General features: G+C 39.5%; 1 protein-coding gene across 9 annotated transcripts in view; it reads right to left on the bottom strand.

Moving 5' to 3' along the window:
• The window catches only part of LOC134527202 (conserved oligomeric Golgi complex subunit 4), a 235,313-nt gene that overhangs the window by 48,447 nt on the left and 160,418 nt on the right, over positions 1-26,448 (bottom strand). For all 9 annotated transcript variants that reach the window (XM_063359664.1, XM_063359663.1, XM_063359659.1 and 6 more), the window contains 2 exons: positions 20,887-21,109; positions 19,263-19,529 (listed from right to left, as the gene is read on the bottom strand). In XM_063359664.1, the coding sequence (XP_063215734.1) occupies positions 19,263-19,529; positions 20,887-21,109 (490 nt within the window). The remainder of the gene's footprint in view (positions 1-19,262; positions 19,530-20,886; positions 21,110-26,448) is intronic.

Raw genomic sequence — 26,448 nt, 5'->3', positions numbered from 1 at the left:
ATGCCATTGTCCACTCTCCATCCAATTGCAAGGGAGGGAAGTAGTAGGTTCTCATAATCGAGCTCTTCCCAGTTAAAATTAATGTTATTGACATTTTGTCTAGTTTACACTGCGTCTCGCGTTGTGTGTGGTCTCTCTATAAACACTCTGTCGCATATGTGGCTTATGATAACACTAATGCTTCTTATATATTGATACTAAAAATCTTAAGCATAAGTGACCGCAATTCCATGAATGCAACTTTTGTTGCCTGTCATAATTATAGGTTATGTTGCACTTGTTTAAATATCGTATCAGTTCCACTGGTGGAGGCAAGTCTCCGAAGCTATCGTAATATTCAACGTTAGGACCGGTCTTGACATAAGCAGTCCAATGCGTTCCCGGTCCTTTGGATGAGTCTAGATTCAAAATAGCACTTTCATTACGCAATGGTTTCTTAGGTAGCGAATCGCGCATGTATATTTGTCTAAAGTATGGTATTTTCAATTCTTTTATCGCCTTCATTAACTCGAGGTTTGTAAGAGCTCGCTTTGGTAAGTTTTTGATTATCGCTTCCTGCTCCCGCGATTTTTCTTTCTTCTTCTTCCTCTTCGCTTTCCCCCACCACCCGACTGTGGATAGGGGCGTAGATAAAGTCCTGAACCGTTTTTTGCTGCACGTGCTATCGCTTGCATACGTGTCTGACTCCGGACATCGGAAACAGTTTTAGCAACACCCGCAGCTCCACCAATTAAGCTGCCTAATGCAGCGAGTGCTGGAAATATAAATGGTAATAGACCACCCTTCTTCCCCAGGGCTTTCCTGACAGATTTACGGTTTCTCTTCTTTGATGATGAAAATCTTAAACCTGCACCAAGCTTACGTTTCACTCTCATAATCTTGTTAACGGTCCACGCGGATACTCTCTGTCCAAATTTAGTTTCGGGAGACTTTCTAATCTTCTCGGCCGTGTCAGCTAATATTTTATCCGCTTTATGTCTTTCAGCCAAGTTATTACTATTCGCATACACAATATCGTGAAGACGACACGCCTCGTCTAGTGCATTCACACCACGATCACCTCTTGCTAGTCTCTCGGCTAGTCTCGTGCCAGGTCCACAGAAATTGTAGCCCGGAAGATGTGCCTCGAATGGTAGCTTATTTATAACAGAATTAACTAAGCCTGAACCTCTCTTCCGTCTCATACAAGACATATCAAGACACTGAGTGGTTTCACTATAAGGATGACTGTTTTATAGTGTTTAGGTTTAGTATTAAGAATGGAGGTTGTTCAACAACAGCTCGCTTTACCAATTTCACTAATTGATGATGATGTGTTTAGTAAAACTGAAGAACGTCATGGATCTCTGTTACCAAATACCATACGGTGTATAGTGTCAGGTCCTTCGAATTCTGGCAAAACTTGTCTTATTCTTTCACTTCTAGAACACCCCAATGGGATACGTTTTGAGAATGTGTATTTATATAGCAAGTCCCTAGAACAACCAAAATATCAACGTTTAGCCCATGTGCTGGAAAATGTCGGGGGAGTGAAATTTTTTAAATTTCGAGAAAATGCTGATGTTTTAGACCCCAGTCAAGCCCTCCCCAACTCTGTGCTAATCTTCGATGATGTTGCTTGTGATAAACAAAGCATTGTTCAAAAGTATTATTCTATGGGGCGACACCACAAGATCGACTGTTTCTACTTGGTACAAACTTATACCCAAACCCGAAAGCAATTAGTGCGAGATAATTGTAATCTAATAATTTTGTTTAAAATGGACGATCTTAATCTAAAACATGTGTTTTCCGACCATGTCGGTACAGATATGAGCTTTGAGAGATTTAAAACTCTTTGCGGTCACTGTTGGAACAGTCCTAATGAGCATGGTTTCATTGTGATAGCTAAAGATTTTCCTCTACATAAAGGGCGTTACAGATGTGGTTTTGATCAGTTTATTGTGATAGGTTCATGAATCATGATGTCAAAGTTCGGTGGTGGTGGTCTTAAACGATCGCACGACTCATGCATGACGTTTACTCGTGAAGGGGACTGCGACTTAAGCTGGAAACATTTGAAGAGAGTTGGTGATCCTAAACAAGATGGTGATGCTGCTAATAAGAAGTATGTTGACGCAGTAAGCGGGGCTTTTACACATGCTTTGCATTCGATGACTGATGGTATGACACGACAAGTTACAGATATCAACAGATCACTTACTGTAACAAGAGATGTGCAAGTGGGGATTATGGAGTTCTTGCGCAATATGGAGGCTAAAGAACAGCATTTAATTGCTCAATTAAATGAAAGTCTTTCAGGTGTGTCGACAAAGTTGGGTGATATGTGCACCTCGTTGGAGAGCAGGTTAGATTTATTCGCACAAACATTTATAGAGGAACTAAATGAAGCACTAAATGCTAACATGGTTGAGATGGTATTGAAAATTAATGCTGGAATTGTACAACAGCTTTCACAAATGAATCGCACTGTTGGTGTTTTGACGATTACTCCTGATGAATTTTCTCGCGGTGTGTTGTCTAAGAAACCTTCACCTCCAAAACCAGCACCTGCAAAAACAGCATCTTCAAAACCAGCACCTCCAAAACCAACACCTCCAAAACCAGCACCTCCAAAACCAGCACCTCCAAAACCAGCACCTCCAAAACCATCAAGCTCTAGACATGCCTAGATCACTCACGTATTGATGCTAGTTGTATATAAAAGGGTGATATGCTATCGCTAACTCTGCAGTCATGGCTCTTGAGGCTAGTAAGTTGGAGCGCGTCATAGAAAATGTTCGTGCAAAGTATCTGCTTGCCAAACGAGCTCGTTTGGAGAGGGATGCAATTAATGAAGAAATATTCAAGTCTGTTAATTCACGTTTGGATAAACTTGGACCTACTACATCGCTCACACAGTCTATCGATACTGTGAAGCAGGATTCTGCGGAAGAAGCTACTGTGAAACAATGTTTAGAATCAAGCGACAGTGATGACTCGAACGCTATTCCTTTAAAACATCACGGTGTTCCATATGATGATTCTTTAGGTGGAGTGCAGTCTTATTTGCAGAGCTACAGCCTTCGCTCTGGTGATGGAACCTATGGTGTATCTAAACGACATAACCGCTGGTTTTTAGGGGACACGGAAGTATTTTTTCACGATAACAATATGATTCGCGTTAAAAATGATCTAATACAACCTGCTCCTGGTTTATTTGAACTTTTATTTCGCAGAGAGCCGCATACGTACTCGGAATCGGCCCTTAAACAATATGGTAATCTACTAGAGCTTACAAATGCTTATTTTAAAAAGAATGATCCTGCAACAAATCTCTATAAAAGCACGTCACATGCGAAATTTGATATCATTAAGCAACTGTTTCCACATATTGGTTCGCAGCAACGAGGAAGTGGATTGTTACATAAAACATTGGATTTAGATCGTAAACGAGAGTTCATTTATTGGAATGATCCGAATGAGATAGTAGATCGACTCAGGTTGTTAATGGCCTCGCAGGCTTCTGGCCACACCGGACACAATAACGAAATCCTTTCGATACTTGAAGAGTTACAAGAATCAGGATACATTGCAAAATGAGCGATGCACAGCGTGGGATTGCATACGAGCTTCACCGAGGCAAACGTATTATATTTCCTCGCAGAAAGGTTTTGACATATGGACTCCATGATTTACTACAGATTGATTTGGTAGAAATGATACCATACAGTAAAGTGAACAGTGGTTACAAGTACATCCTGACTGCCATAGATGTGTACAGCAAACGTGCTTATGCAGTTCCAGTTAAACAAAAGACAGGTGTGATGGTTACTGCTGCCATGAGAAGTATTTTGAAAGAAGCAGGAAGTTTTAAAAGTATTCAAAGTGATGCGGGAACAGAATTTTATAACTCAACTTTCAGAGCTCTTATGAAAAGAAAAAATATTAATCATTATTCCACTCACAGTGAGATTAAAGCAAGTGTGGTAGAGCGGTTTAATAGATCTCTAAAATCGCTGCTTTTTCGCGAGTTTTCAGCTCAAGGAAATTATAAGTGGCTTAAAATTTTACCACAAGTTCTACATGTCTACAATAACAGATTCTACCGCACCATTGGCATGGCTCCGAATCAAGTGAAGGATGACTCTTTGCTACAAAGTGTTTACAAATATGTAAAGACAATTGACCCTAGAAAACCTAAGGCTCGTGTGGGGGATCATGTACGCGTGTCACGAAACAAGAAAGTTTTTGAAAAGGGGTTTACACCGAATTGGTCTCACGAAGTGTTTAAAGTAACAGCTATGAGGTCCAGCTTTCCGCGTGTGTATAACTTGAGTGATATGGATGGAAATAAAATACAAGGTGTTTTTTATGCTTCAGAAATTCAAATTACAAAATACCCTAATACATACTTGGTAAATAAAATTCATCGAAAGCGTGGTGAAAGATTCCAGGTGTCTTGGAAGGGGTTTCCCGATACCGTGAGGACATGGGTAAAGAGAAAGGATATGGGAGTTTAAGATTACATATACACATTTTATTTTACCTTATTGCTTGTTCTCAATCGAAGCATATTCTATGGAATCGTTTGTGTGGGCTGTTGTTGAGATTCTATTCCTGCAACGTATTTATAATGTGTGGACTACTTCCTGAACACGACCCAGCACTCTGCAGCTTGGGATCAACAAGCTGTGACGTCAGCCCGCGCTGGGCGCCTCATTGGAATGTGTAGCGCGACATCGGGGTTGTTGTCATCTTTCCGTCAAGACCCGGTCAACTATAGTCTTCATTCTGTCTCTGACAATTCCATAATGAACATGGCTGCTTTTGAGGAAATTCGCGTTTGCATTGAATATGCGCTTCATGCTTGCATCAGCATGAATATAGATGCAATAGTACACCATCTAGAGGTCTCCGCGATCAATTTGTTCGCTGCATTTCCAGAGGAATACGAGTTTCTAACATACCTTTACAACGGTATTATAGCATGCCTTGAAGCTGTAATGGAGGCTCAAGAGCAAGTGGAGCCAGATGATGGAGTGGACAGCGGCTTCGGAGAGAGTGACGGTGAAGCATAATGCTTGCGCCCTTGTTAAACATGGAAAATAGGCCTCTCGGGGAAACTCACCATGTATAAAAAAAAAGGAGTTAACGCATCTAATGCTGTACCTCCTGAGACATAGTCTCTAAGGTGATGTGGAAAGCAGCATACAACTATAAATTCAAACACAAGTTTTTTTTTTTTATTTTCAGCTTACACTCCAGAGAATCTTCCGCCACGTCGAGACGAAGAGAATGAGACTACACATCATAGTTATAAATTCACTATTACTAAATAATAATAATGAGCTTACACTATTTTTAAATGCATTACAGGAAAGCTAACACTAAAGTATGCCTATAAGAAAAAATTTCTTATGCCTGCTTCTGATGCATATAAAGGAACACATATCATGATCATTCAATATGGTGCACTCTGTGCATGTAAGGGAACAATCTTTTCGGTGCACTCTGTGCATGTATTGGAACGAGTCCTTGGGTGTATCATGTGCTTCCAAGATGGTGGGGCTATTGAATCCAAGATGGCGGAGAATTGTTTAAAGGTTGTAATATTTTTTAAATTTAAATATCGCGCCCTCTGGTAGCAACACTTGTTACTAAATATATCGATTAGCATTCGACCTATCGAATGGTGCTGCGCCCTGGCAGCTGAAATATGAAATAAAAGTAAATATATCGATTAGCATTTGACCTATCGAATGGTGCTGCGCCCTGGCAGCTGAAATATGAAATAAAGATGGCGACGGTGGCACACTCTGGTAGCCAACTTGAGAATCAAGATGGCGGCCCCTCTGGCAACTAATTTTGTAATTTGCCGCGCGATACTAGCGACATCTACCAGCCAACTTGAGAACCAAGATGGCGGCGCCTCTGGCAACTAATTTTTTGAATTTAGCGCCATCTGGTAGTCTGTGCTGGAATTAAAGATGGCGGCTGTATAATAATTTTTAATTTTAAATGTGGCGCCTTAGGTATGCATTAAGGAAGGCAAAAACACCCTCCCCCCATTTATCATAAACTTGCCGTCAGTACATAGCATATATAGATTATTTATTCCACCATATTCCAATTGGTCTCGTGGTCTAGTGGTCAAGGCGTCCGCCTCGTAACCACGACATCCTGGACGTTTTCACGTCCCATGGATCGAATCCCAGCCTCGGCACTGAAAATATTTTAGTTAAAATAAAATAATACCTGCTGCTACCTGGTGGCGACCAACAGAACTATATGACATCACACAAGATGGCGGCCTCCAGCAGCCGAAACAAGATGGCGACCAGGAAAAATCAAGATGGCGGCCTCCAGCAGACGAAACAAGATGGCGACCAGGAAAAATCAAGATGGCGGCCTCCAGCAGACGAAACAAGATGGCGGCCAGAAGAAATCAATATGGCGGCCTCCAGCAGACGACACAGAATAATGACGTCACGATTCGAAGTTGGTGGAAATTTCTAGAAATACAAAATGGCGGATTTGCGGATTTGCGATTTGCGGATTTGTGAATTTGCGGATCTCCGGATTAGCAGATTTGCGGATCTCCGGATTAGCAGATTTGCGGATTTGCGGATTAGCCACTGGATTAGCGCATAAAAACTGTATTTGCACATAAAAAACCATAAAAAATGCATAAAAACCATAAAAAATGGGATAATCCCCGGATTACCCCGCTCCCCCCTCGCCTATGTTCCAGAGTCGGCACGCTCTCCCTACTTACAAAGCATGTGAAAAAACATATAAAATTCCATCAGGTACTACTAAAACTCTACAAAATCATCTGAAACAGCAACCTGTACAATTAAATGAACTAAAAAGTCATGAAAAATCTGTCACAGTGATAAAAGAAGAAAATCAGTTGTCCCTAAAATGTGCTTTCCAGAAGCATTTGCCAATGAGTCCAGACAATCCAACAGCGAAGAAGATAACTAAGGTAATTGCTGAGAAGATACCCATGTGTTACTTACCCTATGAGTTTGTAGAAAACAAAGGATTTTTAAATTTAATGAAAGTAGCTGTGCCCAACTATAAAGTACCAAGTCGAAATGCATTTTCAAGGAACCACATACCAACACTGTACACAGACATCAAGGGCACATTACAGACACGTTTAAATTCTGATCTTGCGGAGATTGCTTCCTTGTCACTAACTACCCATGCATGGACATATTAGTCTGACATGCCATTACCTGAGACCCAATTTCGAGAATGTGTCATTTACAATGAACACTTTGCCACTCAATAATGCTCACTGTGCTGAAAATCTGAAGAAAACCTTGCAACATGGTATTTCTGAATGGGGTATCAGTCTTGAAGGCAGTAAGTATACCTATATACTGCGTCACAGACAATGCTACTAATTTCCGTGCAGCAGCTGGATTTTTATTCATCTCACGACAGTGTTTCGCCCATTCATTGCAGTTGGCTATAAGTGATGCCAAAACTGAATGTCCAGGTGTAAACATTCTGGGCAAATCCAAAGCAATAGTTGGACATTATAGTCGCAGCACGCAAGCAAGAAAAAGACTTCATGCCCAGATGGAAGAAATGAAGCTCCCTGTGCTGGAATTAATTTAGTATGTCGATACCAGATGGTGCAGTGAATACCAAATGTTGTCACGTCTTTATGAAGTTAGGAAGGCTGTTGCAGCAGAACTTGCAAACTCTGACAACAATATTGACATGTTGACACAGTTGGAAATGAAACAAGTGGCAGGAATTATTGAAATTCTAGGACCACTTGCTGAAGCTACAAGTGATATCAGCGAGGAAAATTATCCAACATCATCACTTTTAATTCCAATTCTCAATTGTTTAAACACACATCTAGTTGACTACATTGCAGCCAAGAAAGATGCCATTACATTCGCTCGGTGTTTAGAAAAGTCTCTCAAATCTAGGTTCGGCCTGTTTCAGTCACATGCTGTATATTGCACCGCAATGCTTTGCGATCCTAGATTAAAAAGTGCATTGCTCAACACTGTAAGAAGTTAAAAACCTTCCTTGGAATGAACCTGAGAGATCTTCTGAGGAAATCAAACCTTCAAGTTCTGGACTTGGTTTATGGTCAGCGTTTGATCAGATCCCAAATAAACAATCAACAAACGATAATGAGGTAGATTGTTACCTGAAGGAACCAAGGATACCAAGAGAAAGCAATACTTATATTTGGTGGAGAGATGAAGGAAAACTTAAATATCCTAAACTGGCAAATGTTGCTCTGAAGTATTTAAGTATTCCTGCCACAAGTGTATCAAGTGAGCGGGTATTTTCTTCCTCCGGAAATGTGGTGACAGCACGTCGTCAATCCGACACCCCAACATGTGCAGGAACTAACATTTTCGCATGATAATTTAAATAAGTTTTGAAAAATATTTTCTGTCACCAAACTTGTAGTTTATTATGTACTTTAATACACTAGAGTCCCGTCATAACGAGGTGTCACGGTTCCGGGTTTGATCCTCGCTATAACCGTGTCCTTGCTATAACCGAATTGGACAAATTTTGGCCCTCAAAAAATAAAAATAAACCTAAAATAGCATAAAAATTGTGTTTAAACCTGTATAATTGGAAAATAACAGGTTATATTAACCAAATCTTAATTCCTGTGGGCAGATGTGTGAATTCTCTTTAAAAACGATACCCCACAAGTTCGGATGCGATCACGGATTACGTCAAAATAAACCAGAATACCCTACCACGCCATGTAAGTATAGCATCTCAGCCCGCGGCCGTCGCAGCGTCTGCTGGCGGCCATGTTGGTTCGGGATGTTGCTAACAGGTGGTGTTAGTGCAGCGCGACGATTTAATTCCTTACAAAAAAGCAGGAGTGCGGCAACGCACGTACGCCTCAAACAAAATAGTCGCTGGAAAACTATAATTTTTTCATTTACAGAAACCTGTCAACTTTTTTAGAAAATAAATTTGGGATTAAACTCAAACCATCACCACCCCTTTCCCGGACAGATACCCCAACAACTGACCAAAACAAAAGTTACAAGAAAACTGTCCTAGCGATTCGGAAATAAATACGGTAGTGCCGACCGGAGGTGAAAAAGTAAGGAAAAAATGTGCACCTGGTATGTATTCGTTACTATAACAATTAGTACTCGTTACTATCATTACGTTACTCGTTACTTCTGATACCGCATAACATGCTATGTTATGTTATCTTTAAAAGATTTGTGCAATGGGAGTGCATGACTTGATGTAAGTTTTTGGACATACGCCATTGCTAAGAACTTTTTCTGTAGAAGAAAAACTAATAAATAAAATAAAGAAATAAATAAATAAAAATACCCAAAAAAGACAAAAAACACACAAAATTAAGCAAACAATTGCTGTTGTCAACAAGGATATGAACACCACAAAATATTCCGTAACAGGAATATGGTCAACAAACAAAGAAAAACAAAGAAAAATGTACTAAGAGAACGAAAAAAAAAAAAAAAACCCACAAATGATGACAACACAAAAATATTGAACCCAAAATAATTCAGCACAACAGTTAAAACGAGACAAAAACACGACAAAACGAAAAGACAAATGAACACAATAGTTTTACTAAAACAGAAACAAGCGACGTTTCGGGAACTGCTATCTGCTCCCATCCTCAGGCAGAGACGCACATGGTACAGAAACACAGGCTGTGCGACTGAGAAGAGGCTGGAAAATGAGGGTATTTATCAGAGAAAGGGCTACATCTTGCTCAGCCAATGGCAGACGAGCTGTCTCCCCATTGGCTGTGCACCATGGAGTTAAAGCTGAAAATAGAAAACTATAATACCAATCCCATCCATCCTCTGTGTCACCACAACATATTTCCAGTTCAAGGATATTTTCTACAAACAGACCGATGGCATGGCAATGGGCTCTTCTCTTTCACCATTTATGGCCAATATATTTATGGAAAACTTTGAGCAAGAAGCACTTAGCAAAAGTAAGAGCCCTCCTAAAGTCTGGCTCCGTTATGTGGATGACACCTTCACTGTCTGGTAACATGGACCTGAAACTTTGGAGGAATTTGTGAACCACCTCAACTCTCTGAGGCCATCAATAAAATTCACATATGAAAAAGAAACCAAAGGTAGCATTCCTTTCCTGGATGTACTAGTAAGCAGAAAAAACCACAGCCTGGAAACTAAAGTATACAGGAATCCTACGCACACAGGCCAATACCTTAATTTTGCATCCAACCATCCCAAAACAACAAAAACCGGCATAATTTACACACTAACCAACAGAGCTGAGATTATTTGTTCTGATGATAAATCTATTGCGGTTGAACACAATCATATAAAAAAAGAACTCATATCCAATGGTTACCCTGTCAACACCATCAAACACCATATGAAATCCAACAAAACACTCAAATCCACAGAAACTGAGAAACCTGCAGGAACCCTAGTCATTCCGTATGTTCAAGGGCTTTCAGAAAAAATAAGACGCCTGGGAAACAAATATGGACTTCAAACAGCATTCCGTTCTAAATCTACTATTAAAAGTATTGTTGTCAAGGTGAAACCAGCCACAGAAAAATTACAAACTCACAACTGTGTGTATCAGATCCCCTGTGAATGTGGCCACATGTACATAGGTGAAACTGGCAGAGCTCTATCCACCCGAATCAAAGAACACAAAAACAACTGCAAGAAGGGTGAAACCCTAATATCCAGACTTGCTGAACATACATGGGAAAATAGCCACAAAATTCTCTGGGAAGACTCCACACCACTCATACAGGAATCCGATAAAATAAAAAGGAAAATCAAAGAATCAGCCTTCATTATTAGCAATAAAAATATTTTCAGCCAGCAGAGCTGTCAACAAGGATATATATATATATATATATATATATATATATATATATATATATATATATATATATATAAATATGTGGATCCCTTTGATAAAGAGAGAAACATCCCTGCAGCACAAAACAATAGCCAATACTCAACCTACCATAACCAATCCACTTTAACTCCATGGTGCACAGCCAATGGGGAGACAGCTCGTCTGCCATTGGCTGAGCAAGATGTAGCCCTTTCTCTGATAAATACCCTCATTTTCCAGCCTCTTCTCAGTCGCACAGCCTGTGTTTCTGTACCATGTGCGTCTCTGCCTGAGGACGGGAGCAGATAGCAGTTCCCGAAACGTCGCTTGTTTCTGTTTTGGTAAAACATTTGTGTTCATTTGTCTTTTCGTTTTGTCGTGTTTTTGTCTCGTTTCAACTGTTGTGCTGAATTATTTTGGGTTCAATATTTTTGTGTTGTCATCATTTGTGTGGGGGGGGGGGGGGGGGGGGTTTCGTTCCCTTAGTACATTTTTCTTTGTTTTTCTTTGTTTGTCGACCATATTCCTGTTACGGAATATTTTGTGGTGTTCATATCCTTGTTGACAACAGCAATTGTTTGCTTAATTTTGTGTGTTTTTTGTCTTTTTTGGGTATTTTTATTTCTTTATTTCTTTATTTTATTTATTAGTTTTTCTTCTACAGAAAAAGTTCTTAGCAATGGCGTATGTCCAGAAACTTACATCAAGTCATGCTATGTTATGTTGAAGCAATGAATCCAGTCGTATTGCGTACACGTACAGTATGACGCCGCGTAAATAATAATAAAAAGAATATAAACAATTAACAATATTTGATAATTAATAGTTTTTGTTAACCAAGAAACAATTAAATCTCATTATAGCGGCTTTTTAATATTATCTCTTGTAAGATAACAACCAAAAAAAAAAAGTGAAAATACGCGATTATAAAAACATAAAGCATACATATTTCTAATTTGTAAAAAATACTTTCTTACGTTGTTTCTGTTCCAATCTCAAACTTTGTCTACACACACAATACCTTTAATAAACAGTAAAAAACTTGGATGACGAATTTCCAAATTACACTTTACTTAATAAACAAACCTCGTTCTTTGTAACGTAAATTCATATAATATGCGCGCGCATGCGTCAACATACGAAAAATGCGAGTAACGAGATGCAGCCGTGTGTAACGTTTCGTTACTTGGTACTAGATGGCGCACACGTACTCAGTACCGAATACATACGGTTTGCTACAGCTCTAGTGCCTACTATTTGTCAGATAGTAAAATAAATAACGTGACATGTTTTTAAACGTGTCACGACTGAAATAATTCCAAACACGTTTATAAATATTTGTGTATTATTAACGCGATCAATTAGTAACAAGTATAAAGACGGCTCTGACTTTTTTGGCCTAACATAGTTATAAACAATGTTATTATTCGTTAATGAAAATGTCGCAACAAATTAATTAAGAGCATTTATATTAACAAAAAGTGCACATTGTTATGTTTAATGGTGGGAAAAAATAGATTTTGTCTATTTTCTAAATAACAAGAAATGCGTACAAGTATATGTATATTCAAAGGGTTGGTTTATTCGACTCTAGCATACCTTGGCCTTGAAGCCAGCCAGTGATGCTGTGACTGTGAAGTCGCAGGCACAGATAACTAATGGAAGTTTGATAAAAGAAAGAAAGGACGGGATTCTATTTTTAAACCCACGCACTTAGGTGGCGACTGCAAGGCTGAAGAATGTGACAGGCGTCAACGGCAAGATGTCTAGCGGCGAGCGAGAGGGGTGGAGATAAAGCAGACAAATAACAAAAGCGCGCTTCAAGCGATCACGCCGTAAATTCCTCAAAAATATCTCGTTATAGCCGTGTTCTCGCTATTACCGTGCTCGCTATAACGAGATTCTACTGTATTTTGAATTTCTTGCATTTAAATGTGCATATATTTTGTGCATCTGTGAATTACATTTATTTTTTATATTCAACCTAGTTTGTAGGTTTTAAGATAAGTACATTTATTATAAATAAGATCGTTGCATTGTTTGGTGTTTGCATTTAAGAAATTCTTTGACTTGGCCTAGTATTCGATATTCGATTCGAATTCAGGAATATTTATAAAAATTTACTTCGAATTCGCTTGGAAACGAAAATATCTATATATTCGCCCACCCCTAGATAAGGGTACCTGCTGCTCAACAAGGTGGGAGAGCATTGTAAACTCACTGTTCCATCTTGTCGGCACCATTGGTAACAGCTCATGTACAGGTTTGTTCAACTTTAGCTGCAGAGCATGAAGCTTTTCTGGTGCAGTATTGCTGTGGCGATAATGTCCCATGATTGCCCGGCCTTTTTCTAGAAGGTCTGCAACATTGTGTTCACTTTTAGCATCTTGAACTGCCAACTGTAGTGAGTGGGCAAAACACAGTGTGTGAATCCATGATGTTTTGTTTATGGCAGCTCTGAAATTCTTAGCATTATCTGTAACTACGTACAATGGAATTGTATTGGTGGGAAAATTCCATTTGTCTATAGCTGCTGTCATCTTTTCTTTTATTGCCAGAGCAGTGTGCGAACCTGAAAAGTGATAATTTCCAAAGACATGATATTTCAACTCAAAGTCTTTTGTCAAATAGTGACTTGTGAGAGAAATAAAACTGTCCTGCCTTGCGGATGACCACATGTCAGTAGTAAATGAAACAGACTGAAGTCCATCATCAACATCTCTCTTTATTTCTTCTGCAAGTTTGGCTTTTTCTTCATGGTAAATTTTTGTTACAATGAATAGACCTGGAAAATATAGTGCGAGATGTTAATTCATTACCTGGTTCTAATTTATTGAGCAGTCCTTTAAATCCACGATCCTCTACAATGCTTTATGGCTGAAAATCACAAGCCATTATTAACCAATTTTCCTGTCAATTATGTTTTTTTCTAGCTTCGCTAACTTTTTGTTTCTTTGTGAGACAGTCTTGGATTGATAACTATCTATAAGAATTTTCTTTTTGTTTTGTAGCTTTATCCTTAGTTAATTCCAAATAATTGTTTTCGGCGGCTGGATGAAGTTTCAAGTGTCGCAAGAGACCACTTGTTGAACAAGTCGGCGTCTGAATACATTTTTTGCACACTTTGCACTCACCCTCACCCTTTCGTTTTTCATAAAATTTCCAAATGTGCGACAATTTACGGTCTTGAACATTTCCAGAACTATCAACCATTCTAATAATTACATGTATTAGCATTGAAAATAACTTTAAAAAACCGGTACGATCCTTTATTTCCCGGTAATTTAAACTAAACTTAACCCCAAAAAGAAAATAAACAAAGTATTGAGCTCTTTCCATAGATTACGGGACACACAAACAGTGAGTGTTCACTTCTTGCCGTATCCGTGCCGTTGTTGCTAGCGATCCAAGCGACGTTCTTTCAAAATATTGTTACGATCGCGCTTGGCTGCAGTGCTGGCGTCGCCGCGCTCGTTCGGCCTGTCTGCGCCCCCTTCCACCCGCATCCTCTCCCTGGTATCTCGTGTCATACTATCTCGCTACATCCTGACCGTCGCAGCGCGCACCTGCCTCAGATTGGGTTACTTAAAAGAGGCCGCACTGCGGAATAAAATGACTCAGACGCCTTTATCGGCGTTCTTAGAGCAGCCACCGCGTCCTTCGAGGACTCACGACGCGTTTCTGGGCATTTCGACGGCGAAGGTCGCGAGATATCTCGGAGACATGCCCGATTGTTCTGGATGGGAACCCAAGGGCTATTTAAGGAGGTTGGGCCGACCTTCGAGTCGGTCAGTGAGTTGGGAGTTCGGTGGGGAGTTCTCCCGCGGCGGAGTTTCCGGGCGATAGAGCCGCGGGTGCGGCAGAGAGGCGAAGTCCTTGGACGAAGGTTCCAGGGCAGGTAGTGAGTGAGTTCAGTGGAGTCGGGAGTTTCCGGGCGATAGAGTCGCGGGCGCGGCGGAGTCCCGAGTGAAGTGGCGAGCGAGTCGTCGTGTGGGATCTCGGCGAAGGGTGTGACGGCGGCGGCGGAGTGCGGCGACGGAGTCCCGGCGGAGACCCACGAGGGGTGCTGCTGCGAGAGTTGCGCCGGAAGTGCGGCCCAGCGAGGTGTGCGAAACGAGTGACTGGGGAATTGACCTTTCTTTAAGTGTAGTTAATTATCTGCCATTTTAGAAGATTATTTGTAAGTGACAAGTAGTGGTAATAAATAAAACTGTGTGTGTGAAATAAAATCTATTAATTGGGCTATCCTTTACGAACCCGCAGGGAAATCGTAACATTTTGGTGTCAGAAGTGGGATAGCCCTAATTAATAGATTTAGGATTCAGTTAGAGTATTAGAATAAAAGTTAAGGATAGAATTTAGTTTACGAGAATATAGTTAGTGTTTAGAACTTTAGTGAATTTTAAATTTTCTAGAGTTAGTTTGAGTATACTGTAGTCAGTGTTAGTTTTGAATGTAATAGAGTTATTGTTAGTTAAATTAGAAGGTTCGGCTAGGTCATTTAAAATTAAGAACAGTATTAGAAAAAAATTTATTTAGGCTTGTAGTATATGTGGACAAGAAAGATGGCTGCCGATGAGCTTAAGAATGTCCTGGCATTCTTGGCCGAACTGAAGAGTGGCCAGGAAGAAATGAAGAATGTAATGAAGAGTAACAGGGAAGAAATGAAGAATGAAATGAAGAGTAACAGGGAAGAAATAAAGAATGGCCAGGAGAAAATGGAGAATAGGCTGGAGGAGATGAAGAGTATCCAGGAGAAAATGGAGAATAGGCTGGACGAGATGAAGAAGGGTCAGGAAGAAATGTTAGCCAGTATGAAGAAGGGTCAGGAAGAAATGTTAGCCAGTATAAAGAACTTTAAGGAAGAAATGGTATCTAGTACAAAGAACTTTAAGGAAGAAATGGTAACTAGTATAAAGAAATTTACGGAAGAAATGAAGAGTGGAAGGAAGGAGAGTAAGAACCACCATGAAGAAAAGAAGAGCGGGTCAAATTATAGCCTAGAGGAAATGAAGAAGGGTCAGGAAGAACTGAAGCATGGCCAAGAAGAAATGAGGAATGAAATGAAGACCGAAGTGAAGATAAGCATAGAAGGGAAGAACAGCCAAGAGAAAAACAGCGAAGAGAAGAACGGCGAACAGAAGACCGGTCAGGAGAAGCACAGCGAAGAGAAGAACAGAGAAATGAAGACCAGCCAAGAGGAGACCAGCCAAGAAGAGACCAGCCAAGAAGAGACCAGCCAAGAAGAGAACAGTGAAGAGAATAACAGTGAAGAGAAGAACTACAAAGAGAAGACTAGCGAAGAGAAGATTAGCGAAGAGAAGACCAGCGAAGAGGAGACCTGCCGAGAGGAGACCAGTCAAGAGAACAGTGAAGAGAACAGCGAAGAGAACAGCGAAGAGAACAGCGAAGAACACTGCGAAGAGGACATTAGCCAAGGAGAGGAGAACAGTCAGGACATGAAGATGAAAGAAGAGCTGAAGAAAAGCCGAGAAGAGATGTACATGAGTCAAGAAGAGATAGAGAAGTGCAAAGAAGAAACGAAGGAAGACCAAGAAGAAACACAGGAAGACCAAGAAGAGGTGAAGAAGAACCAAGAACAGGGGAATAAAGACCGAGAAGAGAAAATGAGAACACAAAGAGTGAAGAAGATGGTGCAAGGAGTAACTGAAAGCAGTCCAGACGATATTCATAAGAACAAAGAGGGAATGAGGAACCAAGAAGAGACGAAGAAGAGCTGGGAAGAAATGCTTTGTGAACAAGTAGCTGCGAGAGAAGAAATGGAGAGAAAAAGGGAAGGAACAAGGAAACTGTTGGAAGGCAAAAAGCAATGCACTCAAGAGTATCGGGTCCGTCCAAGGCATCAGTCAGCCCGTCTCGGGCAGCTGGCTGAACGACATGGGGCATCTGCGACGCAGAAGTGTCGCCGGGTGACAAGAGAAGCTACATCTAATGAGAGAGAGGGTTATCTGGTGAGACTGTACAGCCCACGATGGAGGAAAGGCAGGAGGCCTAAACTTCGAGTAGCATGGGGACCTCCAGGAGGAGATGCATTACCTGTTCGGGACGAACAGGTTTAAGGAGGGGGCAATGTTACGATCGCGCTTGGCTGCAGTGCTGGCGTCGCCGCGCTCGTTCGGCCTGTCTGCGCCCCCTTCCACCCGCATCCTCTCCCTGGTATCTCGTGTCATACTATCTCGCTACATCCTGACCGTCGCAGCGCGCACCTGCCTCAGATTGGGTTACTTAAAAGAGGCCGCACTGCGGAATAAAATGACTCAGACGCCTTTATCGGCGTTCTTAGAGCAGCCACCGCGTCCTTCGAGGACTCACGACGCGTTTCTGGGCATTTCGACGGCGAAGGTCGCGAGATATCTCGGAGACATGCCCGATTGTTCTGGATGGGAACCCAAGGGCTATTTAAGGAGGTTGGGCCGACCTTCGAGTCGGTCAGTGAGTTGGGAGTTCGGTGGGGAGTTCTCCCGCGGCGGAGTTTCCGGGCGATAGAGCCGCGGGTGCGGCAGAGAGGCGAAGTCCTTGGACGAAGGTTCCAGGGCAGGTAGTGAGTGAGTTCAGTGGAGTCGGGAGTTTCCGGGCGATAGAGTCGCGGGCGCGGCGGAGTCCCGAGTGAAGTGGCGAGCGAGTCGTCGTGTGGGATCTCGGCGAAGGGTGTGACGGCGGCGGCGGAGTGCGGCGACGGAGTCCCGGCGGAGACCCACGAGGGGTGCTGCTGCGAGAGTTGCGCCGGAAGTGCGGCCCAGCGAGGTGTGCGAAACGAGTGACTGGGGAATTGACCTTTCTTTAAGTGTAGTTAATTATCTGCCATTTTAGAAGATTATTTGTAAGTGACAAGTAGTGGTAATAAATAAAACTGTGTGTGTGAAATAAAATCTATTAATTGGGCTATCCTTTACGAACCCGCAGGGAAATCGTAACAATATGTTATATTCTTCAAGTGCAACATGTATTGGTGTTCGTTTGAATTGTGAAACGTCACTGTTTTGAAAAAAATTTACATGAACGTGGAAAATAAAACTATAGAACATACACTGTGTTATGTACGCATGTGGTAACTGATTCAAGTTTTTATTTTAAGTACATAGTAACTCTTTTTTTTACGTGTAAGTAAAAACTTCGCTTTATTTAAATGCATAAGTAGACAATCAGAGCTAAGCAGTACAAACTCTGGAAATTCTCGGAAATTCTGAAATTTTCTCGAGACGAAATCGAGAATGCGGGCTATCAAATGTAGTTAACTCGGCACTCAACAGAGAGCATGCGTTGCATGCAATCGGCGAGATATTAATATTCGACTACGTGCACACGCTCTATATGAGAAGCAACATGACCAAACACGAATGATGCCAACTAGCGCTGGCTACATGTTTATAAGCGGTACACCTCGGCGACGCAGGCGGTCAGATAAAGGAAATAACGTTTAAAAAAGTCTTTAAAAGAAAATTTACACGTCGGACAAATTCGTATTTCCGTTAATTAAATAAGAAAGCGGTAATGTCCGAATAAATATTAGATTTCTACTTTAAAATACATCGTTTTATATGGAAAAGATACCTACACAAAGCGCTAGGTATCTAATAGCAGGACCAAAAACAACATGCGACATTTATGCCAGAAGTTTTTTTATCCCAATTTTGATGGCCCAAAATATAGGTACGACGATTATGCGATAAAAGAGGGTAATGGTACTTCACTGCAGTGAACAAAACAACTGCCTTTGGTAGCCATTTTATATTTAACACTTTTTTCCTCACATCACAGTAAACAAGTCATTTAACAGTTATGCCACTAACAAAATATTTACTGCATGGTATCTTTAGAGATGTGTATTTACATACAGATTCTTAATGTAGGTATTGATACATTTAATAGTACTCATGTGGCAAAGAATAAAGTGCTGAAAACAATAACTGGTAGACGCCAACAACGGTACTGATAGTTATTATTTTTACAGAAAATCTTAAAAGATGTATTACTTGGAATAGTTATGTAAGTCCAGAATAAATATTTACTAAAACTTGAAATATGGTGCCAAGTTGTTTAAAAAATTTGGTGCAAGACTTATCCTAAACAAAATATATTTTTTGACTATGGTCTAAATATTAGAAGTGAGAGGCTTATTCGGTTAAATACAGATTCATTTTGAATGTTTTCAGACAGCATAAAAGCACTATAAAAATGTATTCAAACAGCATTCCACGTAAACTGAAGGAACACATGTGATTCAACTAATGACAATTCTCCCTGCACATGACTGCATAAAAGTTAACTTTAAAATTGTCTGTCTTACACCGATTTCTAAAACATAATAACAGAATAAGTGGCCTGAAGTGGTGAGCTCGTCACAGACAGTGGAGCGGGGAGCAGCGACACACCTCGGAGAACTGGTGACTGACAGAGAGGAAGGCGTCCACCCAGGGGTCGACGCGCGGCTTGATGGCACTGGCTCGGAGCTGCTGCATGCCGTAGTCGACGACGGCGCGCAAGCTGGCAGAGGCTGCTCCCAGGCCCGACAGGCAGCTCTCCAGTTTGGCCCGCTCCGTTTGGGACAATGAGCCCAAGGCTCCGGGCACTTCCTCCTGGAGCGCTGCACACAGCGTGCCGACGTACTCCACGCTCACATCAGCATTGTTCAGGTAGGCCTGTAGTACACACCACGCCCAATTATTATACATACGGATAGCTCACATTTCACAATAAATGATGCGAAAAATTTAAAAACAGAAATTTTAAGAAACAAAATTAACAAGTTTAACACTAAATGCCTCTACGCCTACATTATTTCACCCAGCAAAAATTATTTAAATGTTTTTTTTTTTTCCATGTAGAATGCTTTAATATTGTTTATTAAGCACTAAAAGGAACATTTATGATGATAACAAAGAATTGTTTAGACCCTAAAAATGTAAATATGTTTTTTTAAAACATTTTTAGAGTTAAAAGTTTCATTAAAACTTTGTTTACTTGTTTTTGCTTAAATACTTTTTTATCTCTGATTTTTAAGATTTAAATTTAAATTTGAGGGGTTGATTTTATGTACTCTGGGATTAGAATTTTGACTCTGATTTGTAAATTACTGATTTAAAGACTGCTGCATGATTATAGATAGCCTTCTGTTATCCATGCACCAGTCTGACACATGTAATGCATTACATACTGCAATTTGACTGTCAGTGGTAGTCCACAGGCCATTTCACCACCTCCTTCTGTTAATAAAAAATATTTCCTTATACAAACTTGGTATGCAGATATTATTTCCCACTCCCAATGTAGTTACAGTGATACTCATTTACTAAACTTTCCAAGGGATAAGAGAAAATTTAGCAAAATAAAAAAAAATCCTGACAATTTAAAAAGAGGGAAATTTAATTTTCTTGGGCATTACCTGTATGAAAATATACAAAATTTGTGTGAAATAAAGAATGAGCAAGATATCAAGAGTTGTAAAAAAAAAAAGTCATGATGTTAACTTTTTCTAAAATTCTAGTAGAAAAAATAATTATAAAACTATAATTAAAGAAAATACAAATGGACCGTTCCTCAGTGAGTGTGCCTGTATTTTATTACTTGTTCCCAAAGCAGAGAGAAATAAAACTCAGTACATCAAATACCATATAAAATTCCTTAACACAATTGCAAAATTTTAAACACAAGGTTTTCTTGGAGGAAGTCCAGAATAAATATTTACCAGAAACTTGAAATATGGTATCTGCAGTTGGGTAGTAGTACAATACTAGACTACCAAAACAATTGCGAAAACTGGCTTTTTATCAACAAAGTCACAATTATGTTTTGTAGTACATAGAAAAGAAAATGTTTGTATGTTTTTGCCGACAAAATCTTGTTTTAAAATTTGTACATCACATGGTTAGAGATATAAGCTACTTTCACAATCAATGCTAATTCTTAAAATAGAGATTGCTAACGAAGAAAAAATTGATGCTGATTTTTCCGGGGTCGGCGGTATGGAAGTCGAGTGAGTCACCTAGCTCCACGTACCAGGAAGGTGAGGCGGGCCTGCTCCGTGTCGCCCGACTGCAGCCGCCCCTGCTGGATGGACGAGTGCAGCACGCTGTATGCCTGCGACAGGTCCAGGTAACCCGAGGGGTAGCCCTGCCGCAGCTGGCGACGCAGCACGCCGCACAGCTCTGCCTCCAGCAGCCCGCAGGCATTGTTCATCACTGCGCCTACCCCATCCACGCTCGCACTCGAGCCGGCCCGCCTGGCAGAACACGGGCCCATGCAATGTGATCACACGGCGACCAAACACGCGCTGATTACTGGCTTTGGCCCACGCTATCAAACAAGACTCCTCACTTGCCAACAGAACTGCCAATTTTATTGCTATTGTTTTCAAGAATTAACCTTTAGTCTAAAGATAATGGGATAATGGGAATAATGGGAAGAAAACTGGGATAATGGGAAGAAGTCGGAAATGACGTTTTTTTAAAGAGATATTTCAAGAAATCATATAAAATTGAAATCTCAACGAACCTGTAACTCTGGAATAGGAGTGAGTTTTACCACACCGCCATTTCGGTTTGTGACGGAGCTGGCAAACCCAACTGAAGACGACAACACCATCCAAGTTTGTTTCCAAATGGTACTCAAAAAGATGGTGCTTGTTTTAATTATAAAAGTGTAAAGTAGTAACTCAAAACTGACAGTATTTAAATGCACTAGTAATGAAATAGCAGACACTTACTGCAATTAAACTCAGACGTACAAAGTGCTACAAGATGTTATAAACCAGACAACGCGCTGATACGCCCCTCGTGCCTCAACATTAAATTGTATTAAATTAATTTTAAAAAAAACCTGGAAACTTCTGGGCAATAATAATAAGAAAAATAAAGTTATTTACCAGAGGTGGCAAGAGGTGGCGAACAAGACAATATGCAACTCCCTGTACACAGGCAACTTGGGAGCTAGTGGATCTTTTAAAAGGAAATCGGTGAATATGAAACAAATAAATCACCACATAGGTAGGTTGGTCTATAGGTTTCCTGGTTTATTCAGTCTAATTAAGTTCAACATGTTTGTCAATAGTTTTGGATTAATTAAGTTTCACAAAGAAAGGTATAGACAAGATTTAAAGCTTACTTAACGGTGGGCCGGCCCGATATTATTAAGACAATTTATATTATATTAATTACACATCATCACAGAATAAAAAAATTGAAATACGTATTCCACCATATTACATTCTTTCACTGATTACATTGATTACCGTTTCTGATTATTTTACATATTCTCGTGGATTAAGTTATTAAGTCACTGTTCGCTGGTTTGTATTTAATAAATTTAGTTCATTGTAACGGAGAGATATATATCTAATATCACCTGGGTCTTCAAAGTATGACGTTGGGCCGGGAAAAATTCTCTTCTTAAGCGCGCATGGGAGATAATATTTTCTCGCGCGCGGTCAGTTGAAGTGGAATCATTTTTTCCTCGTAAGATAGCGCTGCGTTCGGCCACGAGCGTATGGAGCGTATTCAATTGGAGATCCTGCGAACTAGTAAGAAAACGGAATGACACCGCAGTGGGGGGGGGGGGGGGGGGGGGGAGAGAGAGAGAGAGGGGGGGGGGAGGGGAGTGAAATACAAAGACGAATGAAGGACGGCTGATAAGGGTGGGATGAGTCAGCTGTAGCAGCCAAGGCAACGGCTTTGTGATATGCTGAGAAGCACAAAACGACACTGGATTATCACGCCCGTTTCACACATAACCAGACAGAGCGGATAGAACATTTTTTTTTTCGTTTAAAGGAACGCAGTTTTTATGCTTAACTGTTTCGGTGTCCGTGGATGTTACTGTGTGATACAACACCACTTTGTTTAAATAAAAACCGTACAACAGTTCTGGTAGCCTACATAAAATATTACTAAGTAAATTTATCACTCATGTTTATTTTACATTATACTGCAAGCGAAATAAAAAAAAATAGAACTTTAGAAACAAGGTTACACTACATACCTAATAGTTTAGTATTGTCATCTGCCTGACAACTTCAGAACGAAACTTCTTATTAATACCTTTTTTAAAACACTTGACGTTTCTGACTTGTGTTTTGTAACAAATGTACCGTTGATTTGTAGAGAATAAAACACAACATAATTTGTTAATAGTTTGAGAAGATAACAGCATATGAAACTCTGAAAAATCGCCGATCTCGGCACTTTCCGCATTACAAAATATCGGCTTGACCTCAACTTTTTCTGCTCTTATCGCGCGAGGTTGCGTTAATACCAATGGCGCGTCCTGATAGGCTAGAACAGTTTTCCGCTCTGTCTGGTCAGTGTTGTCTGGCTGACCCGAAATACTAGGCACTGGCTCAGGCAACTGAAGCTGAACTACTCCAGGAAATATTATTCTAATCAGTTTGCTAGTGTACTATTTCCACATGAACATTTGCTAATTGTTTCTCCAAATTTTGTTTTGAAGTTTAAAAAAAACATGAAGTCAGTGTAGTCTACGTTTTTGATTGAAAAGTCAAACAAGATTTGTCTTTTTTTCCCTCCGCAATGGACCTAGATACTAGTTTCTATATTTTCTCTAAATCCAAATGTCCATACTTTAATTTTATTTTTAATTTTACTTTTATAAATGTATGTTGTGTATAATTAAGTATACCTTTTTTTATCGATCAACATAATATTTGCTCCGTAACCAATTAAGTGAACTTAAAAGTGAATGTTACTGGCATTACAGTATATTACACATAAAATATTATTATTGCAATCACAACTGGTAATCAGAATTTAAACAGAACTACTATAATCTATTTCATTGTCCGAATTTTGACGTTTAGCTTGTGAGAAAGGTATCTGTAAACAGGATTGCAAAGATCTTATTTTACCAGAAAACTATTGGACTGCCAGAAACTTTCTAAAAAAGTGAACGTCAAAATTCGGACAACATGGACTTCATCTCAATGGAAGATATATCGGTTTTTCGAAATTGAATGACAGTTCACTATATAATTATTGTGTTATGTTGAAATTGAGCCAACTTCTCACTACAGAAAGAAAACTTATGTCTCTTCTCATATAACGTAGTAACGTAGAACATGGTCGTGGTAACTACCCACCTATGTATATACTACCTCTGAAGGTTCAATTACTGAACTCGCATTCGCGTTGGCCTTAGTTTCAATCCTTTTCCAGCGAGTCTTGTTATATTTTAAGTAGTGTATCTATATTGCGGAAAATTCTAGACTAAATTATATGTGTCGTTAAGAGCGTCTATGGTGGAAGGCCGCGGCCTAAGGTGTGGGAGGGATTGCTACCTGTCGCTCAGTGGCTATTCTGTAATTGAAGCTACCGTATATCTAAATATGATACAGAGACTATAACAGCTAATGAGCGAGAGCCATTAACCCTAGCACACCGCGGCCTTCCAATAAAGATGCCCATGAAAGAGCCCATCGAAAATTAATATTGAAACATGTAATTAATTTGAGTGAAAAATTATGTATTACTTTAGATTTTTTTTCGTTCATGTTACGTAGCGTTTTCTTTCCATAGGCTAGTCATAGGTTCAGCAACTTAACCAACCTGGTTATTGAGCACATATATACACAACGTGTATTTAGAACATACGTACAAACTTCGGCAGGCTGTTTCTGGAAAGAATACAAGACGAAAGCCTAAGAAACACTTTACTCATAAATCGAGTTACGAACCTCCGAAAATGGAATTTTCCATATCTTGACATTAACACCATCAGTAAGTAAACTGTGGCATATAATTTTATAGGAAGGAAACTTTACACATTGCAAACGTGCTTTGTAATGCCTGCCCTGGTTTATTTTTTATTTTTTATTAGCTTTTCAGGTGATAAAATTTGCTAAAACAGAAATTCAGTTATATTCATTGAAGGATGTTCATTACAACCCACGTATCTCGTGGTGAAAAATTTGCGTTCTACAAAATCATCAGACGCAGTGATTCAAGAATAGGTAAATTTTATTTTTGGGGGTTCAAAACTCTGAATCCATTTACGAGAAAAGTATGGTACACAGGTTTTCGTCTTGTATTTTCGCCAGGAATATTCTGCCAGAATTTGTCAGTATGTTTTAGATACACGTTGTATATAGAATGCATTAGAAAGTTTACACACACACACACACATAAATAGAATACAGGAAAAAAATTGGTTGTCTGTAAAGTCGGTTTACGGACGATAGTTTAACGTGATAACGTCATAACAAAACATTGATGAAATGATTGCATACTTTTATGAATAAAATTAAATCATTTTTATTGAATTATCACTATTTTGTATGGATACAAAGGAGTGAAATGAAATCTACAATTTAATTGATAAATTTACTTTTATTTGCAGTCATTAATTCAATTATGTTTATTACTTCAACGAAGAGATTATTTTAACTATAACTTTTAAATACATGTTTGCTATTTAACTTCTTCCAATCTGTGTTATTCTGTTAAGGATATGACAATGATAGGAAAAGTAGGAAACGAATGGGAGTGTTTCAAGGATGATGTTAAGGAAAATGGCTTTCCCAACACCAAGATGCAGTCAAAAATAATATATTTGCGCCACAGACTCTGCAGCAATGCTAGGAGGAACGGGTTAGCAAAGAGCAATGAAAATGTTACATTGAAATGCATGAAAACAGAATTACGCCACGGACTCGGTCGCAATGCTAGGAGGTTCAGGTTAGCAAAGAGCAATATAAAATGAGCGTAACGGGACACTTTTTCTTGCGTGTAGCCGGCGTTCATTGATTTATTAGACATGGTGACGTCAAAAATTTTACATATTTAATATATAGAATACATTACTAAATTAAAAAATGTATATAGAATACTTTAGAAAGTTAACATTCCGTGTTCGGCGCTTGCAAGAATCGAAGTTTTACAATTCGCATCCACAAAATAATAAGAAATGTGTGCAGAAAAGATAAAAGATTATGGAGTATATATTAAGTTAATGATATGAGATGAATTTAGAGTAGGATAGGTCTTACAGTAAGGCACACAAAAACACATTTACTATGTACTTCTTGCATCAGAAAATAGCTTTGGGGAAACCTTGTATTCATTCAAACCTTCTTTTGAAAGTTAGCCTATCTTGTGTACATGCATCGTAGTCAAAACAAATTTTTGTTTCAATTTATACAGTTAAAAATAGTAAGGAACATATTCACACATCATTATAATTTAGGTAACTATTCTATATGTAAATTAATCATGAACATACCTTACAAAATTGCGGGTTTTAAAGCATGCTTACTTATAATAGGCCTACTTATACATTTTTATATTGAACCCTACAATACAGAACATAACATATATTTTGGGTTAAAGTTACGAGAACAGTCAGATACTTAATTACTAACAATATGTAGGCTACACTGATACAATTATGATTGCTACAATGAATATTTCAAACAACATAAAAGAAAATATCTGTTGTTTGAGTTAATATGCACACAACTGGCACTTGTTAAAGCTCAACTAACCAAAAAATTTTCCATAAATCGTACGGATCTAGGTACATAAATACATAACGAAGTAGCCGTTTTATTACATT

The sequence above is a fragment of the Bacillus rossius genome, chromosome 1 (assembly GCF_032445375.1).
Source record: "Bacillus rossius redtenbacheri isolate Brsri chromosome 1, Brsri_v3, whole genome shotgun sequence".
Taxonomy (NCBI): domain Eukaryota; kingdom Metazoa; phylum Arthropoda; class Insecta; order Phasmatodea; family Bacillidae; genus Bacillus; species Bacillus rossius.
This window is presented reverse-complemented; position numbering and strand designations above follow the sequence as displayed.